We start from the raw sequence: 23,826 nt of genomic DNA on the forward strand, positions 1-23,826 counted from the left end.
ATATTAATGATCTTCTTCCATTGACTGGAAATCCTACCCATAGTTTTGCCGATGATAGCACATTGCATCCCACTTTCCATTTTGAGAAACCTTGCCCTGCTGAATCAGCTTCAAGTTCTCGAAAATCTGCTACCAATTCCTTAAATGCTGATCTTCTGGTAATTCTCCAGTGGGGCAAAGACAACTTAGTTGATTTCAACCCTTCTAAAACTCAGTCTTGTCTTATATCTCGCAAAAAGGATTCTTCTGCTCCTATGCTTATCTTTAGTGACACTCCAATTTCTAGGCAAAATGATATATCTCTTTTGGGGATTACCCTAACTTCTAATCTCTCTTGGCACAAGCACATTACAAATATTGCTTCCTCTGCATGTAAAAAAACTTGGGTTTCTCTTTCGCTCTCGGCGTTACTTTTCTTCCAAACAGCTGCTCACTTTGTATAAATCGCAAATCTGCCCTGCCATGGAATATTGTTCCCACATCTGGGGTGGTGCCCCCAAAACCTCCCTCAGTCTTCTTGATTCCATTCAGAAGAGGGCAGTTTGGTTAATTAATGATTCATCTCTAACAGAGTCTCTCCACTCGCTTTCTCATAGACGTACTGTTTCTGCTGCATACCTCTTCTACAGATACTTCCATGGGCACTGTTCTTCTGAATTGGCTTCTATAATTCCCGCTCTCTTTAAAAACAGTCTGAACATGTGCCGCCACCAGCCAACATCCATTTACTGTTCAACTTCAAACCCACAGAACCAACTTTTCATCTTCCTCATTTATTCATTCAACTGCCGTTTTCTGGAACAACCTTCCTTCATACATATTTCCTGAAAATTACAATCTACAGAAGCTCAAGTCCAATGTCAACAAATATCTTCTTTCGTCTTCTCAATCTCCAACCCAAGCACGGTACTAAGTACTATAGGTTCTAATACCTCTCGTGTTTGGGGTTTACATAAAAAAAAATTTAAAAAAAGCAGTATCTTTCTTTGTGATGGTTGGTTGCACTTTCCAAAAAATCAATAGAAATGATGCCATTCTGATCCCAGAAGGTGGCCATAAGTTTTGTCAATGATTTGGAAATTTTTGGCTTTTTGTTTTCAAGTGATGTCAGGTGTGCCCATTTCATAGGTGGTTTGTGTGTCATAACAGAAGAGCCATGTTTCATCACATGTGACAACCCCTTTAAAGCACTCAGCACCACTAGCACCAAACCTCTCCAGATCTTCACAGACCACTTTCCTCACAGCCATCATCACTTGTGCAAGTAGCTTAGGCACCTGTCAAGATTTTTCTTGACAGGTACCCAAGTCTGTTGATGATGATCAAAACACTTCCCTTTGACATTTTTGCAGTGTCCATCACTTATCTGGTGGTTAAGCACCTGTCATTTTGAATGAGCTGGTCAATGAGTTCTTTTTCATTGTTTGTGAGACATTGGTCTTCAGGCTCTTGGTCTGTCCTTGATGTCAAAATGACCTTCCAAAACTGCTGGAGCCACCTCTGGACATTACTTCGATCAACTGTCTGGTCCCTGTAGATTGCCAGGACTTTGATGGATAGATGTGGCCAATTGATCATCTAATCAGAACAGGAACTCCGTCACACACCAGTGATGGAAATGGTTGTCACTTTGTGCATTCATATCTTCAGATCTAAAAACACCAGAAAAATATAGGTGTTAATGGATAATTGGTAGTACAAGTGTACATCATAAATTCCCCACCTCTTCCTTATGCATTTGCATGTGAGTAACTGTGCATTACTTATTGACTGCCATTTGTACATACAATGAAATTCAGTCTGAATTGGGTCAGCAAATTGTGAATAACTTGTCTAATTCAAAATCATTGCTAAAACCAACATTGTTAAAAAGAAATCTAAAGCAGCTGTAATGAAAATATGTTGTAAAATATTTCATGTTTAAATTTTACACTTCTATCTGCTTACCCAAAAATTGCATATGGAATCATAAGGAATTCACATACCTCTAAGTCATACACAAAATCCATTTTGTTTACACCACTAAAACCAAAATACACTGCTTACTGATACAAAACATGTGATTTACCAATAAAGATGCTATATTTGTTTCTTTAAGATGAAGAGTATTTGCATTAAGGGAAATCATTAAGTTAAGCACATTCATTTTTTTCTTTTTTAACAATGAGAGAAGAATAACAACGAATATGCTTCACAGAAAAAATGCATTTGCAACAACGGAAGATAAAAAAAAAATAAATTAATTTAAAAAAAAAGAAAGAATTATTGAGGTATACAAAATCTTTCTCAATTTCTCACACAAAAAAAAAAAAAAAAAATTGCTGAGTTTTGTTTTTGCTGCCATAAATCATGCAGCTCAATTTATACAAGCTGCACATTAAAACAAGGGCTATGCTGTTATTTATACACAACTGCCCCTACCTGCCAAAGAGAATAGCCATAGTTTGAGATATTATTTGCTATTTAATACTTGTAATCCATGCAAAAAGGTAACATCAGTCTCTTTTAACATTGCCAGTTACTCAGAACTTCATAACTTAGCACAGATGGTTGTGCAAATTACAGTTATGTAAACTGATCACAGAGCAACTGAATAAACCTCAACCTGACTGACTTAAAATTCCCAGCATGTGAGCACAGATGATAAAATTTATTTGATTACAATTGTGAAATTTTCAATTATGGAAGGTATTAACCACAGAAGTGGCACCATGATGTGCCCACTTGTTTTCAACTCTATTTTGCTAAGCCAAGTTAAAAGACTAATGATATTGCATACTATCATGTTTCAAATTCTAATGTCCTGAAAATATTTTTTCCTAATGCCTTATTTTAGTTAGCAAGTAATCTTTTCCTTTCAAACACCCTCTGTGGTTAATCTCTTCTCTTAATAGAGCTTGTTTGTTATTTGGTTTTTAAGAGTACCAGCAACTAAGGCCATATGCTCCGGGGATATGCGGTGGTCATTCCCTGACCTTTCCGCATCCTCCATATTTGGTGGTTACAGGCTCGAACCCCGGTCTAATCAAGAAGCGTGTGCTACGCACTGTTGCTCCTGCCCACCTGGCTACGGAGGCGCCTCTCTTAATAGAGACTTAAAATTAAATTAAAACATGTTGAATGTTGAATATTCCAACATTCAACACACTGGCCATAGGCCAACTTCATGAGACCAAATCTTCAGTTATTCCTCGGTATTTTAAATTTGTGCCTTACCACTATGTCTCAACTACAAAGGAGAACAGACCTTCCTCATTCAATTTACTCAACTCCTTCAGCACCCTATAAACCTCAATCAGATCACTCCTTAGATGTCTAGTCATGAAACTTTGCAGCCCACACACCTCTCAAGCCATTCTTCACATTATGCATCGATTTGCCCCCACCACTAATCTGGTCACCTTTCCTTGAATCCTCTTCACACTGTCTTTTTTAGGCGAAGTTTCCAGACCTCATTAAAATATTAAATCATACTGCATGGCAAATTTTACATTACACTGAAACATATTACTCAAGTCTTTTTCATTTTAAGCTATTTTTTAGCTCCTTTTTCCCTCTTATATGTGACTCCAGGATTCCTGTTCCCTGAATGCAAAAACCTTACATTTACAAGCATCATGGCCTGGCACGAACTGTTAAAGACCCTTCCCACCTTCAAATCACCTGCAACCTTTGACAGTTTCTCTTGCATACCCTTGTTTGTTTGTTTGTTATTTTGATTTTTAAGAGCATTAGCAACTAAGGCCATATTGCTCTGGGAATATGCAGTGGTCATTCCCTGACTTTTTCCACATCCTCCGTATTTGGTGGTGACGGGCTTGAACCCCAGTCTAATCAAGAAGCATATGCTACGCACTGCTTGCATACCCTTGTCAATATTATTTATGAAATTCAGAAATAGAAGAGACCACTTGTTATGCTCATCTACTCTGAAAACTGACCATTAATTTCCAATTTATATAGAAGCATTCCAGGAAGGACAATAACAAAAGCTTTGTTAAGATCTATATATACATAATGTTTCATAAAGGATGCAACCGTATTACAGGAATTTTAACAAATCAACACAAAAGGGAAATAAATTACACAACAATTACAACAAGTGTTGGAAATGGTTTCCACTCGCCTGGATGCAGGTTCGTACCCTTTTCATGATATTTGCAGCCTTCTTACGTAATGTTTGCTCAGTTATGTTTACATTCTCTTTTTGAATGTTAGCCTTCAATTTGTCAAGAGTATGAGGATTGTTGTGAAACACTTCATCAAATTGTCCCCAAAGGAAAAAAATCTGGAGATCTTGGGGGCCACAAATTTTTTGAGATTAAGCAATCTCCGAAATATTCCTGTAACATGGCCATCGTTTCATTTGCTGTATGGCAGGTCGCACCATCTTGTTGAAACCAAAATTCTCGTTCATTCACCTCCAACACTGCAATAAACTGTTGGATTATATCACGATAAACATAAACTTCTCCACAGTTTTGTCAAAAAATATAGGCCCTATAACACGACGGCGCAAGATGGCACACCAAACTCCAATTTTCAGGGTATGTAATGATTGTTTGTGATATGCATGTGGGTTTCACCGCTCCATATTCAGCTGTTCTGACTATTCACATAACCATCCAAGTGGAACCAAGCCTCATCACTAATATTAACACGATCCAACACCTTAATCCTGTTTTCATCAACAAAAGAACAAAACCAATGACAATACTGTACGTGTTTTTCATGGTCAGGTCCTTTCAGTTCCTGAACCAATACAGTAAGCATGCAATTTTAATTTCTTTGTAGCCCTGAAAGCAGTAGTTGGTGACAGTCCAGTTTGAGAAGATAACTTCCTAAGCGATTTTCTTGGCGAGCAGGTTAAGCGTTCATTCAGAACGTTCGCAGTTAACAATGATGGCCGGCCTAGTTGTTGTCGAATTTAAGACACAGGCTACCAGCTTTATTAATGTAATTATATTTTATGATATATTCCTATACGATTTAGGAAAGTAAACAGTTCTTTATTAGGATCATCTCAAAGAATCTGCAATAAATTTATTGATGACTGTGTATTAGCAATTGATTTAAAGGTGTTTAAGCGGATGTTTTTAAAGTGGGGGACACTCCACTAACAAATGGCCAGTTGTACTTGACATGATGTACATTGGGGAGCACTGTCATTGGTTAATAGATACAGGTGAGTGAGGTGCCTATGCCCAATTCTTAGCTTTCCTAAAATTGTTTCTTCTCGTTTGCTTTTCCAGAAGCTGGAGAGCCATAGCTTTGGTTCTGGTTTTATTCGGTAAAGTTTGTTCCCTGGATAACCTCTCCAGATTATTGACCACATATTGTAACATGCTTTACGGATGATAGGTCTGAAATCGGTATATGGAACTTGACAATTCTGTAAAATAGAAATATCTGGTTGTCTGGCTGCAAGATCTGCTTTTTCATTTCCTGCTATCCCAGAATGCCCTGGGATCCAGCAGAATGTCACAGTTTGGTCTGACTCATTACACAAGTAATTTAGAATGGATTTGTTTTATTACAGGGTGAGAGGAGTTGGTATTAGTATTTATGGCAGAGACAGCACTGAGTGAATCAGTGTATATTAAAGCAGACAGAATTAGATGTTCAATAATGTGATCCAGAGCTAAGTTTATAGTTTAATTTTTTTCTTTACTATTTTTTGGCAGAAGGGAAAAAAAAAAAATGTTTTTTTTTTTCTTATGTGCCAATCCAGCTACTTCATTGCTGTTCCCAAAAAGTTTTTAATTGGTATACAACTAATTTTTCTTCATTCTTCTGAGGATATTATGTGGTTTTTGTAATTTTGGCATATCAGGAATATATTATTAGTCATACCCGAGTTACATAAAAAACAACTTACATAAGAAGTCCTGGAGTGTATCCCTTACGTATGTCATGGACAGATTGTACTTGTACTGAGAGTTATTGTGCTGTTTAAAAAGTTCAGTATATTATACTACAGAACATAACTAATTTGAATTAAGGGGGGATGATAGTCTGAATTAGTCAAAAAAATATATAATTACTGTATTTTTTGGACAGTAAGTGCATGCAATCAAATTTTGAGAAAAAATATTTTATTGCATATATTTAAAACAGAAGTTCATGAGTGCTTACAAAGCAAAATGTTGGTGTAAAACGAAGAATTTGTTTGTTGCTACCATTATACTCATGTTATGGTCTAAATGTTTACTATGTTCAAAGAGTGCATCACCCTCAGGGCTATAGAAGGCATTGTTAATTTCATATTTTGTGAAAGACAACATGGCAGCTGTCTCATGTTTCGCTCATTTTTCACCCATTCACACACCTGGGAAATTGTTGGTTGCTCCCTTTGTCACGTTAGTCAACTCTTCACACATGAATGCTTAAGATGCTTATTAATTGGGATGTCCAATGAATGCATTTGTCTAAGGTCTCTTGGAATTAAGCAACTGTCCTTTTTGTTGCCTCCATTATATTTTAAATTGTTGCGCAATAAAAGAGCTAGCTTTTTAAGATGGTTACCTGGTTATTTTAACCATGCTGTCTCATTTCACAACTAAAGATCCGATTTCACTGCATGCACATAGTGTATACCTTTGGATCATAGGAATTTTAAGCAACATTTTTCAAGAAAAGTCTTAAGTGATCCAGAAAATACATTAATCTAAATTTGCTTGCATGCACTTACTGTCCAAAAAATACACCAATTATATTCTGTATTAACACTTATCACTAATTCAGACTATCTCCCCCCTTTAATTCAAATTAAGGAGGTTCTGCAATATAATATTCCGAACCTCTGAGTTAGCCCTGACAGTGTACAGGAAGCAATTTCCTGTAAATGCCGTTAAACACTTGTGGTTTTTTTTAAGTGATAAACCACTAAAGGTTTAAATTTATAACCTGCTATGTTACCCCCCCCCCCCCACTCAGAGCATTACCCTGCCTTTGGTAGCTTTTCTTTGACAGAAATACAAGTCCTACTAGGCATTTTTTTCCAAGAAAGGCTAGTCTCATCCACATTAAATATTTGTTGTTGCAAATAACCACCACTTTTTATAATCTCATCCGAATTTGTCCTTGAATTTTTCAGCAGCATCACCATTTATGGCAATGTTATGATATCCACTTCTCTTACAGAACCTATCAAACTAATCATGACTTGCAACAAAGGTGGTTTCAGTATCACTGCTCTTCTTCTTAAGATCCTCAAAAATGGCAAGAGCCTCTTCTTTGATGAGGTGGAAGCTTAAGGGAATGTGTTTTTGGATCTAGTCTTCCATCCACACAATAAGTAACTTGTCCATCTCGCTTATTAGTCCTGTTCTAGCCTTGGTTATTATAGTTGACTTCATTGGAGCCGATCCCCTCACCGCTTCTGTTTTTGTCATTTATTATTGTGTTCACTGCTGACATTGATAAATCTAAATCCTGTGCGATATACGTCTTAATATTTGACCATTTTTGTACATCCTAATCATTTTAATTTTCTGATCCAAATCTATTGCTTTCCTTTTCTTGGTAGATTTACTAGTACTGCTGTCACTTATTTTCTTAGGCGCCACTATGACAATGGTCAAAATAATTTTCTGTAAAGAACCTCACAGGGTTAAGTTAAAAGAGATGCTGTCACACCTTATGACACACAAATGAAGTGTGCACTGCAAGATGGTAGTTTGACACGAAGTTGTTCAAAATGGCAGGACAATATAAATTTCAAACTTCACCACAATAACCCAACATGTGTAACAAATATTACATACAAAATGCAAACAAAACTCCCACTTTGCTCTCAAACAAAACTGAACTGACTCTACAATCCAGAAAGAAAGGAAGGAAAGGATGTAGAGACGAAATAGCCGATGGGAGACAGTCCACATGGCTTGAATGTTGTGGGGGTTTCTCTGAATGCTTCAACATAGTTCACCTGTCTCAAACACGTTTTCGAATATTTCTTCAGAATTTTTAAAGCAGAAAACGAAATGTTAACTTTAGTTATTTACCTAGATTCTAGCTACACTGCAGGTTATCATCCAACATAGTTTGTATGCGAATGAAAATAAAAACTTATACAAATTTGTACTTATTGTTCCTTCATTTGACTTCATCCTTAAAAATTATACAGAAAGTATCTTTACGATTTTACCAAAAAAATTTACATAAGCGAAGTTACATAACTTGGGCTTACGTAAATCAAAGACTAACTGTATTTAAATTTTATATACTGAGCATAGCTGTGGAGTATTTTCTGCTAGTATGAATTTTTAGCGTACTGATAAATAAGACATTACACCGATGCCTAAACTATTTGATAATGACAAGGTGAAGTAAGGTAAATAAACAGATGGAAACCAAGTATACACTTCAGTATTACATGAAATGTGTATGCAAAGACTGAATAGGTACAGCATACTTCAGTATCATGTTCCCAAGCACAAGAAGTTACTGAATTGGTAATTTCATTATATTTACCATGAACCTTCAACAACTGGTGCATAAATAAAAAATATATAAAATAAAGTAAAAAAAACTTTAAAAGAGTAAGTTCACAACATTCTTTATTCATGATAATAAACAAAAGTATGACAAACTATTTTAATACATACCTCCATAACCAGCTGGTGGGCTCTAGCAACTAATGTTAACCCATTGCTATGATTAAACGTTTCGGATATATCTTGACCAAAAGTATACCCTGCACCCCGGGGAGATATACCCCAACCTCCACGATCATCTGGATCAGACCATAACAAATCACACATTGGTCCCTGAAGTAAAACAAAGAATTTTACATATATATTACACATAAAAACAGCAACTGAAATTATGTTTACCTTGCTTTCGCTCACTGCTTGATAATAACTACATTTAAGTTATGCAGATTGTAGACCATTAGTGATAAAGGAATTTAAAATACAATCACATATATACAATAATGATATTTATCCAAAAACTAGAAAACCAAACCCACCACACCAGCAATCGAATTAGGTCCAGATATTCACCATGAATTGTTGAGGAGGCTTCCATCCTGCAGTGGGTTGATAATGGCTGCACTTTACCTTTACCTTTATTCCCAAGTAGTTCAGAGAATAAATTCAACAAATAAAAGCAGGTACCAAAGCAACTGATTTACTAGTCTCTGAACTGAAAGTGCTCATTGACCACACAAGAGCAGTCTGCCAACAGAGCTGGGAATGATTCAGTTACATGCAAGCAAATTGCCAGCACAGCAGGCTAAGTTTTATTGTAATAATAAAAAAGTAAATGTGTCAATAACACATAAGTTGAAATGAATTTGGCAAGTTTCCTTACCTATGACATAGCTGCCAACTTTATTAGAAAACCTCGATATTAGGTATTTGTAGAAATAAAGAAAACAGGTAGGTGGTTTTTTTTAAAGTCTACCCTGAACAAGAAATTAAATTTCACTGACAAAAGACATTAAAATATAGCATCCTCCGCATTTGGTGGTGACGGGCTCGAACCATGGTCTAATCAAGAAGCGGGTGCTATGTACTGCTGGGTTACGTGTTGGTACCAGATACCACAGCACACATTTAGAAATCTTGTAGAAGGCATGCCTCGCATGGTACGAGCTCTTTGGGCTGCATGTGGAGAACCAACATCATATTAGGTAGGTGGTCATAATGTTTTGGCTCATCGGTGTATTTAGCAGTCACAGGCTTGAACCCCAGCCCAATCAAAGAATGCATGCTACTGCACTCAAGCTCCTGACCACTCAGCTACGTCAAAACCAACAATGAATAAAAGAATGAAACAAATATGCTGGTTTTTGATCTAGATTTTTTATATTAGCACTAGTAGAGGCATATGATGCAAGAAAGCAAGCTTACGCAGCATCAGCCAGGGGGGGGAACACCACTTCCACTTCACCCCTCCGTTCATTCGAAATACCCGTCCAGATGAGCCTTAAATTTATTTAGGCTATCAACTTCCACAACAAGGGATGGAAGTCCGTTCCACCAACCAACAACCCGCTGGCTAAAGGCAAATTTCCGGACATCTATCCCACATCTGTCTTTCCTCAATTTGAATTTATGCCCTCTCAGGTGATTATTCTGAGCAAGATGCAAAATCCCATTAGCTTTGAGCATGTTCAAACCATTCAAGGCTTTATACACCTCTATCAGATCACCTCGCTGGTGCCTAGTCTCCAGACACTGTAATTTGCAAAACTTATGCCTTTCTTTGTAAGAGCAACCCTTTGTTCCATTTACTAATCTTGTTGCCCTTTTCTGTACTCGTTCCAGCAGCTCTACATCCTTCTTGAAATGAGGCCTCCAGACCTGTATACAGTACTCAAGGTGTGGCCTGACCATTGCTTTATACAAGGGAATAATCACCTCCTTATCTCTGCTAGAAAAATTCTTTTATATCATTGATAAGACACCATGAGCTACACTTGCAGCCCATCTGCATTGCTCAGAGAACTTCATATCTGCCTGCACAATTACCCCCAGGTCCTTTTCATTCTCTACCACCGTCAGTGTAGTACCACAGAGTTGATACGTTACTCTAGGGTTACTGCTTCCCATATGCAGCACTTTACATTTGTCAATGTTAAATTTCAATTGCCACCTCTCAGCCATCTGCTCAACCTTTCCAGATCCTGTTTCAGCAGCATAGCGTCAGTAGTTTCCTTAACAACCCTGCCAACTTTTATATCATTGGACATTAAGCTTGATATACCATCATCAATATTATTTATAAATACAGAAAACAATAATGGACCCAACACTGAACCCTGAGGGACTCCAATGATAACATTAGTCCACGATGAGCAGTGTCCATTGATTACCACTCTCTGTCTTCTGCCACTCAACCATCCCTTTATCCATAGCAGTAATTTGCCTCCAATGCCACACTGCTCCAATTTGTGCAGCAATCTTCCATGTGCAACAGTATCAAAAGCCTTTCTAAGATCCAAGTATATAATATCAAAGTTATTCCCTGCAACCAGTTCTTTTGTGACTGCATCATAGTATCCAATCAAACTGGTCAGGCCAGACTTCCCCTTAACAAAACCATGCTGTGTCCGAGCTATAACTGAAGTCTTGTCTAGATGATCCTGCAGTGCTTCTTTAACTAGTGCCACCATTAATTTTCCTGGAACAGAAGTTAAACTCACAGGTCTATAATTACTTGTGTCATCCTTTGATCCTCCTTTGTGAATTGGGGTTCCATTTGCAAATCTCCAGTCTATGGGTACCTCCCCTTAGTCCAAGGAAGCTCTCATAATTATGGCTAAGGGTTTTGCTTACTTCCTTTGCTGCCTCATTTAATATAACTGGATAGATCCCGTCCACCCCAGGTGCCTTTCTTGTGTTTATCTTCAACAATTTCTCGCTTACCGCCAGAGTTGAATACACCTTAATGCTGAATAACTGAATAACTCCTCATGTGTGAATGTTGATGCAAAATATTCAATTAGTTTGTTAGCTACCTCAGCAGTATCATCAACAGTTGAACCACCGATATCAAGTGGACCAATCTGATTCATCCCTTTCCTTCTAGAGTTTACATAAGTAAAGAATTCTTTGCTGTTTTTCTTTGCATCCCTTGCCAAAGATTTCCCGTAATCTACCCTCGCCTGCCTAACCTCCTTTATAACTTGGTTATAAAGGAGGTTAGGCAGGCTTACAAAAGGATAATCACATCCTTTGGTTATACAAAAGGATAATCACATCCTTATCCCTGCTGGCAAAATTCCTGTATGTCTGCACTATTCAGAGTGCTGCATATCTGGATGCACAATACGCACCGATCAATTTTACTCTCCACTATCCTTAGCATGGTACTGGAAAGTTGGCACTTTCATCTGGGATTACTGCTACTCATGTGCAATACTTTACATTTTTTAATGTTAAACTTCAATTGCCACTTCTCTGCCCATCTGCCTAATATTTTTAGACTTTGTTGCAGTACCATACCCTGATTACTGTCAGTTAACCACCTTGCAAACCTTCGGTTTCATCTGCAAACTTAGACATTAAGCCTGATGTGCTTTCATCAATATAGAAAGCAACAACGGGCTCAGCACTAAATCACATTAATAACATTAGTTCCAGAAGAGCAGATTTGTGCATTTCTGCGATGACCTCAGTCAGGTAATATAAAAATAAATAAATCTTTTAATTTAACTCGTGTTATAAAAATAAACCAACCTTTAAATTTAATCCATCATGATTTGCATGTTTCACATTTTTTCTTTGTAGTTTTAATAACATGCAATATATGGTCCTTCAGGATTGTCATAGAAATTATTCCATTTATGATAGTTTTGGCTGCTACCAAGCAGTCTAAAAACACTGATGGAACTGATAGTCAGGTCCTACTTGTGAATCAAATGTACTGAATTTCAACAAAATCTGGTTGTTCTGTGAAAACCGAATCCTTTGCTTGTACCTTCATGATAGTAGGAATGTTAGTGCAAAGTCAGAAACTGGTATAATGGAGGTGGCCACCCAGGTGTGAACATAAGCAGGGGTCAAGGTGTCCAACGTCACAGGGAATGGCTGATCCTGTGTCATCAGGCAATACCAGATGGTAGATAAACCTCATAAGCTGGTGCAATACCACTTTGCATATTGGAGGCTTGAAGTGGTGAAACCCATGTTTAGTCTGCAAAGCAAAGTTCCAGCAACCCATTCCATCTCCTCTGTCGTGTTATATGAATCATCTTTTGAGGTTATGATGGGCATGGCACGATTCAATATTCCTTACATTGAGGGCACAGCTTTAAAATGGTTTTCAAAAGTCAGCCAGTGGATAGTCCACTTGACAAAAAAAAAAACATATCGGTAGCTCTCTAAGACACAATACAACTCAGCTAGTGACTGGAAGAAGTCCAAGTAGTTTGTATGTGCATCATGTGTCTGTATGTTTGTAAGCCACATCGAAAATTTAATTAATTCATACACATTCCCTTCTTTACTTTTACCTTATCTACTTAACGCACCACAAATAATCAAACTAGCAGCAAAAACTTACCCGCAACAAGATCCAAAATGCACAAAAGTTTCCTCCTCCATTTCAAAAATATATGTGGTCTCAGTCCAATCTCAATGGCATCTATTTCTACCTACAATCTGCCACACCACACATAGTACATGTAAGAGAATCTCCATTATCAGTTGCCTCAACTATCACTCATCTCAGCTACCCTAATTATTCACTCTATTATTCAATTTACTTCAAAGGTGATAGACATTGACGTATGTCCGCTCTAGTATTCCTCATCACAGACTTCCTCATCAGAAATCTTTTTGATTTCCTCTGGCTTAAAAATTCCATACCACATTCTGTAAAATTCATCTGTTGCCTCTGTTGTTCTTCTAACTCTACAAATCACTCAGAACTTTAAAACTTCCTTTTCTTTGAAACCCAACTTTCTCCAGTCTTTCATAACAGTGAGGTAGTTTTCATTTGTGATTTTAATGTTCACAACTCAAGCAGGCTTCAATTTTCTAATTGCACAAACCCAGCTAGTTGAGATGCTCAGGCTTTTGTAATTACCAATGACTTGCACAACTTGTTTGCCTACCAGAATACGAGACAATTCTAACCACACATCCAACACTCGATCTTTTTCTCGCGAACAACCCTTCAAAATACACGGTTAACGTTAGTGACCATCTAGGCACCTCAGGTCACAACTTGGTAATGATTTCTGCAAAAAATGTAATCTCTCTCTCTCCAATGTCACAACCATTTTCAGTCCCACGTTCTTTGGCATTGTAAGAATGCAAACTTCTTTTTGGTTAGCAGGTGGCAAAACGAATTTGAATTTTGCAAGAATGGGCAATAACAACATCAAGGAATAAGAAATCATGACATAATTTCTGAAATGTAAATTTACTAATTACTTGGGAAGAGGGATGCTACATGGTTAGTCATCTTATGGGAATGAATTGGTGAAGCAACACTAAAATACCACATGAGACTATTGTTTTATTGAAAATGTTACAATTACACCAAAAACACCTCAACAGATCCACATGAACAATTTGGTGACATTTTAAGAAGTTACTGTTTTTCATCATTAGGACTACAGCTGGGTTAGAATAATATCTATAATTAGATAACAGCTACATTTAGAAGTTAATTCCATGGATTATTAAACATCTAATTACAAATGATGTATTTTAATTAAAAAATTTGTCACAATAACAATTACAAAAATGACATTAGCATAACCAAACAGAGAAATAATGATTAAGTTACCCTTCTGGAGGATGGCCAACATTAAAAACTAACATACACTGGGTTAAACTACAGTAATGATGCATTACCAAGAAAGAAATTGGGAAGGAAACTGTTAATAATTCTATTGAAATTTGAGAGAAAATATCATAAATGAAAGTTGAAAAAACTCCACAAGGAAGGCTTACCTGTTGGAGAGGCTCCTGGATGGAAGAAGCTTCAATGATTGAAACTCTAGAGAATATACAAAGGGGCTGGGCTTATAAAGCCTAGGGTAAACCAGTTTGTTTGTTATTTGGTTTTTAGGAGCATTAGCAACTAAGGCCATATTGCTCCGGGGATATGCGGTTGTCATTCCTTAACCTTTCCGCATCCTCCGTATTTGGTGGTCACAGGCTAGAACCACAGTCTAATCAAGAAGCATGTGCTATGCACTGTTGCTCCTGCCCACCTGGCTACGGAGGCACCAAGAGTAAACCAGTGTATCAGTGAGAAGAAAGATTATTCAAGATCACGGAAACAATGGTATTAGAGATAAGGAGAAATTACCCGAGGCACAAACGTGTGCTTGAGATTTGGAGACTAGATTAACTGACTGAAGATTATGAATGATGCTGCAAGCCTAAACAGTTCTGAAGCACTGATTACTGAAATTGCAGACATGTTCATGAGCTAATTCTGAAAAACAGTTGGAGGAGAGAAGTAAGGTGATAATTGAAAAGTAACTTACATATTAGCCTTTGGATGCTGGTTGGAGGTGTTGGAATCTTCTTGTCTAAGTCATCGCATAAGCTTATCCAAAACTTCTAGGTGGAAGATCTTAGTACGTTGTGTCAAATGTAACTCCTTGTTTCCTGTTAATCGCTGACCCCCTGAAGCACCTGGAGGAGGCTTCTTTGAATGACCTTCCAGTGAAGGACAGATCAGTGTCAAGGATGATTTTGTTGGAAAAATCCCTCACCTCTACAGGTCACAGTGTGAGCTGCTGCTTCAGATTTGGTGAGTCTTCATATTAAATATACTTGATTTCTTCCAAAGGTCTCTCCTACATCAGTATAATTACAGGTAATAGACATCCAGTCCTGCAATTCTACTTACAGAGACCCATGCTCTCATTGTAGAAGTGAGTAGGGCTTTTCCAACAAAATCATCCTTAATATCAATCGATGGCAATTTTGTTGATGATTGAAGCATTTTCAACATAAATTGGAACATTTTTAATAAAACAACTTAGTCTTTCCTGTATGTTACTTAATTCATTTCCACGTAAAATATCCTTTCATTCTTTCTACTTGTATAAACAAGAAAGTTCTATATACAGATTTTAAAACAACTAGTCTAGAAATGTTCCTGTCAACACAGTTAAAATGACAGCAGATATCAGTAACAATTAGGAGCAAACCAACGACAAATATACACTACAAAAATTAATTGATTATCGAGGAACCATCCAATAACATCACAACATTATTCTGGTTAATATCACAAGGCACACAAGTTCTGAGAAGGGAAATGCAGGGTAAATAAATTACATATACCACAATATCTTTATTAATTTGGTAAACTATATAACTGATAAAGAATGAAAAGAAATTTGGTCCTAGGAGTGGCATGTCCCTGCTAAGTAACATAAGCATGAAATGTTAAACTTAACTATTTTGGCAGTCCTATGAAACAATATACTTGATGCATAAAACATAGAACCTAACAGGCCATGTTGAAATTTTTTTTTGTAAAAGTATATAAATTTTTTAGTCAATGTAGGCTCAACTTAATTCAAAGTTACCAAATAGCAGAGTCCCAATGGAAATGCACCATATCTAATTTTTTGACAAACTGTCAAGAGCCTCTTAACCCAATAATTTAAATGAATATGCTTAGAGTAACATGTGTAACACAAAGCAATGTAAAACTATCATGTATCATGTAGTGCAAATGCATCATTTTAACATAGCTATCTACCAAAGTAGTTGAATTAATTAATTAAATTGGCATCGTTTTGATTATATCTCATATTGTGAATGCCTTCACAACGAGTTACCATGGTATTGTACTACCGCTGGTGAAGTGTTATTTATTCGAGGTAGTACAATAACATGGCAACTTGTTGTGAAGGCATTCACAATATGAGATATAACCAAAACGATGCCAATGTAATTAATTGATTCAACTACTTTGGTAGATAGCCATGTTAAAATGATGCATTTGCACTAACCTACATGATAGTCATTCGTAGCATGAGGCCTTTGCCCTTAAACACTTTATAGTCTATATCACTACACACCATCAGGCATCTCTCATATTGTGAAGTCATACTTCATAACTGGGTTGTCACTATTGCAACACCAGGGTACATGCTCAACCACCGAAGAGAAGCCAACAAAGCTTTGAAACGGTGCTGTCTGTGTGGTGGTATCCGCCGAGAATAAATAACAATAGTCTTCTTTTCCACTGGTGAAGTGTTATTTATTCAAGGTAGTACAATACCATGGCAACTCGTTGTGAAAGCATTCACAATATGAGATATAACCAAAACTATGCAAATGTAATTAATTTACCAAAATAGTTGAATTAATTAATTCAACTACTTTGGTAGATAGCTATGTTAAAATGATGCATTTGCACTAACCTACATGAGTCATTCTACCTCGCAGCATGAGGCCTTTGCCCTTAAACACTATAGCAATGTGCAACTTACTGAGTTGTTCTGATTGTTGCAAGTTGAATTCTGAATAGATGTAGTTGCTCTAATGCAACAATATAGGTGATAAGATCTCATGAAAGATTCATATATAACATTCAACAAGTCAGCAGTCATCATCAGCATAGCATTATCTGTTCCTTGCCCTCAAACTAATTTATTTTTTGTGTATTCTGTATTCCGCATTCATGGGTTTTATAATTAACCTTGAATCAAGAGTAGTATCACACACATTTTTACTTTTATTAGTTAGTCCTAATGTATTTTTAACAAGTTTTTAAATGAAAGATATGTTAGTATGCAGAAAACTTTTAATATTTACAAACTTTCAATAAACATGGTGAGTACAATGAAACAAGAGGACTAAAGGACTGTGATGGGCATATAACGTCTGCTCCAGACTGAAAAATATACAGTAAGTCCTCAACATATGTAAGAGATATGTTCCAGGACTTCTTATGTAAGTTGAATTTTATGTAACTTGGGAATGACTAATAAAATATTGCTACTATATATATCCCTGATATGCCAAAATTACCAAAACCACATAATATCCACAGAAGAATGAAGAAAAATAGTTATATATTTTTAATAAATCTGGGGGCAGTGGTGAAGTAGCCAGAGTGACACATAAGAAAAGAAAACAAAAGGAAGAAAAAAAAAAAGAAAAAAAAAAACACGTTATTGTACTGTAAAAACTGATATGTATTTCGTAGCCTTGGTTATTATAGTTGACTTCATTGGTGCCGATCCCTTCACTGCTTCTCATATTCTGTCTTTGTCCTTTATTATTGTGTTCGCTGTTGACACTGACAAATCTAAATTACACACAATTCTTGTTAATGTTTGACCATTTTCATACATCCTTATTATTTTAATTTTCTGGTCCAAATCAATCGCTTTCCTTTTCTTGGTAGATTTACTAGTACCGCTGTCACTACTGCTCTTAGTCGGCACCATGATAACGGTCAAAATGAAATTTTCTTTAAAGAACTTCACAGGGTTAAGGCGGAAACACACTATTATCTCCTCACACAGGCTCACATTTTACTAAAGAAAATTTCTGGAGGTCACTACCATAAAACAAAAACAATTTGCAGTTACGAGTTTAATGGCCTTTTCTTTTAGTGCAATTCATTATAAATAGGTAATAAACTCGATCTTACTGCATTTTCAATAATACCGATAGCTGGAATTCTGTGGGTTTTTACGTTATTGTAGTGAAACGTGTGTCTCCTTCACTGAAATCTTCAGTCATATAAAAAAACAATTTTCAGAATCTTTTCATTCCTATATTTTAGGCTTCATAAACTTGTCACTCTGTATCTCACTTGTGCAGTTTGTTCGTCATTATTGATTGTGTGTGTGTGTGTGTGTGTGTGTGTGTGTGTGTGTGTGTGTGTGTGTGTGTGTGTGTGTGTGTGTGTGTGTGTGTCTGATAATTAAAATAAATATGATATTTAAAATAAAAACATCAGCCAGTAGTACGGCAATAATGCAGAGCGAAACGAAACGTAAAATAATATAAAATAAACAAACAGGGAAGGGAAAGTAGCGGTAGTAGGACAAAAGGTAGTCGATAATCCCCTGTATAATTTAGTCAATTAAGTCATTAAACCCAATTAATAAAACATGATGTAAATTTAAAATAATGCCAATCATACATAATTTAGCGGAAATCCCCTCGAAGGGGGTTCCGCTAAATTATGTATGCATTATGTCAGTGGTGTGGCTCTGATCTAGAGTGCTCTCTGTTCTATAGATTATTTTTCGCTGCATAAGGACCACCGCCATGCAAAGTGTGGTTTGGTTCTTCGATATTTCCGCCTTTGCGATGATTTGTATGACAATTGAAATGCAGCGATTCCATGACCATTATTGGCCTCGTGGTCCTCTGTCGATATGGGGCATGATGGTCAGTCTATTATTTTGATATTTTAGTTTTCGGTAGTTTCTTTAACCCTTTTTTGGTGATATTTCACGTCTTTTGGAAATGGTACCTTCGAGGGGGTTCCGCTAAATTATGTATGATTGGCATTATTTTAAATTTACATCATGTTTTATTAATTGGGTTTAATGACTTAATTGACTAAATTATACAGGGGATTATCGACTACCTTTTGTCCTACTACCGCTACATTCCCTTCCCTGTTTGTTTATTTTATATTATTTTACGTTTCGTTTCGCTCTGCATTATTGCCGTACTACTGGCTGATGTTTTTATTTTAAATATCATATTTATTTTAATTATCAGATATAATTAGGCATCATGTGGAGGATGTGCATTTGCTGCCTCTAATGATAGCTACATAGCCATATTTATTTATTTTTATTACTTTTGCCTAACTTTTACCTCATATATATATATATATATATATAGTATATAAAACAGGTGAAAAAGGTAAAGAAAGGAGAAGAAAAAGGTGACTAAGGAGGTAAGTAAGAAATAGAGAAGTGAGAGAAGGGAGGTTATATTTAAAAATAGCCATGCGCAAAGCTGCAAATAGCTAAGATTTAAAGTATGTAGTATATAAAACAGGTGAAAAAGGTAAAGAAAGGAGAAGAAAAAGGTAACTAAGGAGGTAAGTAAGAAATAGAGAAGTGAGAGAAGGGAGGTTACTACTTTTTTTTTACTACTACCTTTTTACACTATTTTTTTTTTCCCACCCATACCTTGTATTACTTCCCTTTTCTATGCTGCTGCCTGTTACACCTTTTAATTACACCTTTTAATTTAACGGTTTACTTAAAATATACACACTGCGTTGGGGCTACCTCACTCATGTCTATGAAGGTTTCAAAAAAATTAATTTTTAATTTTTTTAATTTATTGCTACCTCCATCGGGCATGGGTTTGTATAGAAACGCAGTATTTTGGTACATGATCGGGTGTAGTCCCCTGATGAAATACCTGATCTATGTACCAATTTTTATTTTCATTTCTATTTATTACTACTTTTTAATATGCATTAATTACCACTTTTTTCTAGCTTTTGTAAATATGATTTGGCTTATCAATTCAGCCACTTTTTCCACTTAATTCATTAGGATCTTAACATTCTTTTCTTCTCATATCTTCCATTAGGCATGGCACATTGTTAATAACTTTCCCATCTTACTATGTCCTTTATCATTTATTTCTATTTATCATATTAATTAAAATATACATATATATACATATATATATATATATATATATATATATTTTTTTTTTTTTTTACTGTTTTAAATTTTACAATCCTAAACAGAGAATTTTTTTTTAAAAAAAAAAATGAGTGAAAAAAATTTACTTAAGTCCAAGTTACGTAACTCAAGCTTACGTAAGTCGGGGACTTACTGTATATATATATATATATATATATTTTTTTTTTTTTCCCCCTTTTAATTACAAGACTACAAGTACGCTCGCTTAACATTTTATTATGACACTTTAAAATTACCACCAAAATTTGGTATTAAAATAAATTATTGTTGCAATGTTTACAGCCTCGTTGAAGTGTCATTTAGGAAGAGAAGGCAATTTTTACTTGTCCTGTGCTTTCTTAGTTCATTTAACTGGCTTTTTAAAAATGTCAATTTATCACAAAATATTTTTAAATGAATAGCATAAAACTCAATATTTAACCTAAATAAATTTACCTCATGTGGAACCTCTTGTAGGCGGTCAAGAGCACGGATATGGTCCAATGTATCTATTGAAGGTGACAATCCACCATGTAAACAAAATATCTGCAGGGATAAAAACATAAAATTAATAACTGCTTTGCTAGCAACAAAACATTATGTACTTGCTCCTTCACAATTTCATTTTTCTCTTTTAAAGAAAACCTGCAAAAATATCACAATAGAAAACTGATGACAGCAAAAAGCCTTTCAAAATTACAAATTCAGATTGTAATATTTTACAAATAAATTAAGAATTTTGTAAATACAGAATAATAATAAAAAATAGCAATCACATAACTTTTAAATGCACCAATAGATTTCTAAAATACTCATAAGAGCAATCATCAGCATGTGACAAACAATCGAACAATGACCTACAGAATGAGATCACTACATCAAAATGTAAAAGAATAATGACAGGTAAAAATGATATAAAAAGTATTAGTAAAAAATAAAAGTAAAAATAATTAAAAAGTTGACAGTCATTGTTGGATAAATAAAATGTCTGAATGGGTAGGGCTCACAGTCAGCTAACTAAAACCACTAAGATATAAACAGTGTTCATTGATAAAATCCTTCTGTTCAATAGCACACACTACACCAGATGGCAAAAAAGAGTAATTTCATCCTGGTCATCTTAAAAAAAAAAAAAAAAAACAATAACACATAAATGATATCGGCAACTTCATTTTGAAAAAACACAAATGAGTATAGATTTCATTTTTTTAATTCCTACTATGAAAGGTCACTTCTATCAGATGGATAACTGCATAATCCAATACAGTAACTTTTTCTTATACATTCATTTGTTAAATCAAATTTCTGTTGTAATTTTCTGACAATATCACAAATATGATTTGTTCTATGTTCAAAATTATTTACAAAAACAATAGCAGACCATTTTAGAGTGGCCTACTAACATCAGTCCTGATTAGTGATGGCTAGTGAGTGAGTAACATCCAGCTGAATGATAGACTCAAGTCATCAATAATCCAATGACTCAAGTTGTTGAGAAGAGCTATAGCCACTTAACTGTCTTTGCACCAGCATCAGCAACCAATATACCAGTGCTCCAATTACAACTGCAGACCAAATCCAACTACACACATCAAACCCAAACTTCAAAATCTACACACAAATCAAATTCAATTTGACAGACATTTGAACGTACAGGTAACACCCCCATATAACACAGTACTTAAGATCCCATAAAATCTTGTGTAGTGTGAAACCATGTTATACGGGACTAAGAACAGTATAAAGGGGGGGGGGGTTACGGTCCAAAAGCTGACAAAAATACATCATTTTATAACTATCGGAATCTTAATTTTTATTAAAAATAGTAATAACTGAACAAAGTCTTACGAACTGGGATACATATAGGTCAGATAATGTACGTTCATTTAATTTTCTGCCTCTTCACTGCTACTAAGCATGTGAAGAGGCAGATGTCAACAACAAAGTATCTAAAATTATGAATCTTAATTTGAGTCTAAAAGATAAAGGGTTTAAATTGTTTTCCCCTTTTTTTTTTATAGTACTTATTGTTATGGTCTTTAGTTTTTTATTATACTGTATTTATAATCTATACAAGGTATTTTTTATGATATTTTCATAATTTAATTACAATGCAATAAGAAATAAAATTTAAAAAAAATATAAAATGGAATTGTGTGTATTGTACAAATAATAAAAAAACTGGAGAGTAAGGGAAGGTGTAATCAAATTTGTAGGCTGATAATGACCACAATTCTTGATTCAAATGTAAAAAAATAAAACTGCAAATCAGTATGTGGAATATACAAGAGATTATCTGTGAGGCAGACAATTAACTTACACATTATTCCCATTTATAATATTATATTAAAAGTAATATAAATTCCTAAAAAATATAAAAACTAATAACTCCTAAAAATGTACCAACATTTTTAGGAGATTTATTTTCAGATTTTATGGAAAATCCTATTAATTTCACAAACTTTTAAATGTAATTTCAAAGCCAAGAAAAGCTTGTTTCAAGACCTGCCAAATGTGTAATGTATTTAATAAAAGAGCAATGCGACCCAATGCACCTTGAATTGGATACTTTTAATAATAGAAAGGACTTATCTCACTTATTTTTTTTTTTAAGTAAAGCTAAATACAAAACACAATTAAAATTTCTTACAGTTATGAATTTTACTGCTTAACTAACACTATCTCCTTCCCTCATTTTAAACAATGAATGACCCCACTGTCATAAACATCATAACAGAGAATGTAATACTAATACCAATACGAGATACTAAAAGACAAGTTAAATTTAAAACTTCACTACCAAGCTTAAAGCCAGATATGACTTCAACAATGTGTCATGTTTACTGACTGGGTAAGCTTCATAATGTATAATGGAAACTTTAAATAGCTTGTATGGCATCAGGTGAGTGATTGTGATGTATGTGCTCATATGACCAAAAGTCCTGTGGTAAGAATGGAAGCCTTCTGAATCACAATGTGTTTTCACTTCCACACTTTCAGAGGTTAATAATTTCATGTAGTTATGCTAAATATCTACCTCACTTGAACCTCAAAGGGAAATTTGTGATTTTCAGTGATAGCATGATGTGCCAACATGATTAGAAGAAACAATGAATATAAATTTAATGAATAAAAATATAAAGAAAGACATGTCTACTCATCAAATTTCTGATTTTATTTTCTTAAGATTGTTTGAGAAGTACAACATTTATAAGTATTTAAGAATTGATTAAATAATCACTGAACATTTATTGGAAAAGGGATGGTAACTACAAATATCCCTCTACTTGCAATGGCATACCATTCCACCACTTTGGTCATAAGTCGAATTCATCGCAAGTCAAATTTTTTTCATATAAAAATATTAAGGGTATACAAACACATAATGAAAAATAAACGAATTACCTAAATGTTAAGACTATTTCTTTTAGTGTGTTTTTTTTTTTTTTTTTTTTTACAAATGTATGCACACATAATAAATTGAATTAACTGGAAAAAGGCAATGATATTTTAATTGACTTCATCCTCCGTGTTTTTGCTTGAAAAAGACATTGGTTCACCTTGAAGTTTATCAGCAAGGGAGGTAGAAGTGCTGTTTAAGAACGTGTCTTAAATTTTATCTGAATGGTTTGCTTTTTCTTTTCATTATAAATTTCTCTATAACATGCAAGAGTTTCTTGAATTAAACGATTTACCTTTGAGAATCTTTCAGT

The 23,826-nt window shown here is 35.1% G+C and overlaps 1 protein-coding gene across 1 annotated transcript in view; it reads right to left on the bottom strand.

Annotated features, from left to right (window-relative positions):
* mts (protein phosphatase 2 catalytic subunit mts) overlaps window positions 1-23,826 on the bottom strand; it is an 89,489-nt gene that overhangs the window by 12,032 nt on the left and 53,631 nt on the right. The window contains exons 4-5 of the mRNA XM_090378029.1: window positions 20,570-20,659; window positions 8,610-8,771 (exon numbers count right to left, since the gene is read on the bottom strand). Coding sequence (XP_090234155.1) covers window positions 8,610-8,771; window positions 20,570-20,659 — 252 coding nt within the window. The remainder of the gene's footprint in view (window positions 1-8,609; window positions 8,772-20,569; window positions 20,660-23,826) is intronic.

Source organism: Mastigoproctus giganteus, chromosome 7 (assembly GCF_048544385.1).
Source record: "Mastigoproctus giganteus isolate SK-2022 chromosome 7, ASM4854438v1, whole genome shotgun sequence".
In the NCBI taxonomy this organism is placed as follows: domain Eukaryota; kingdom Metazoa; phylum Arthropoda; class Arachnida; order Uropygi; family Thelyphonidae; genus Mastigoproctus; species Mastigoproctus giganteus.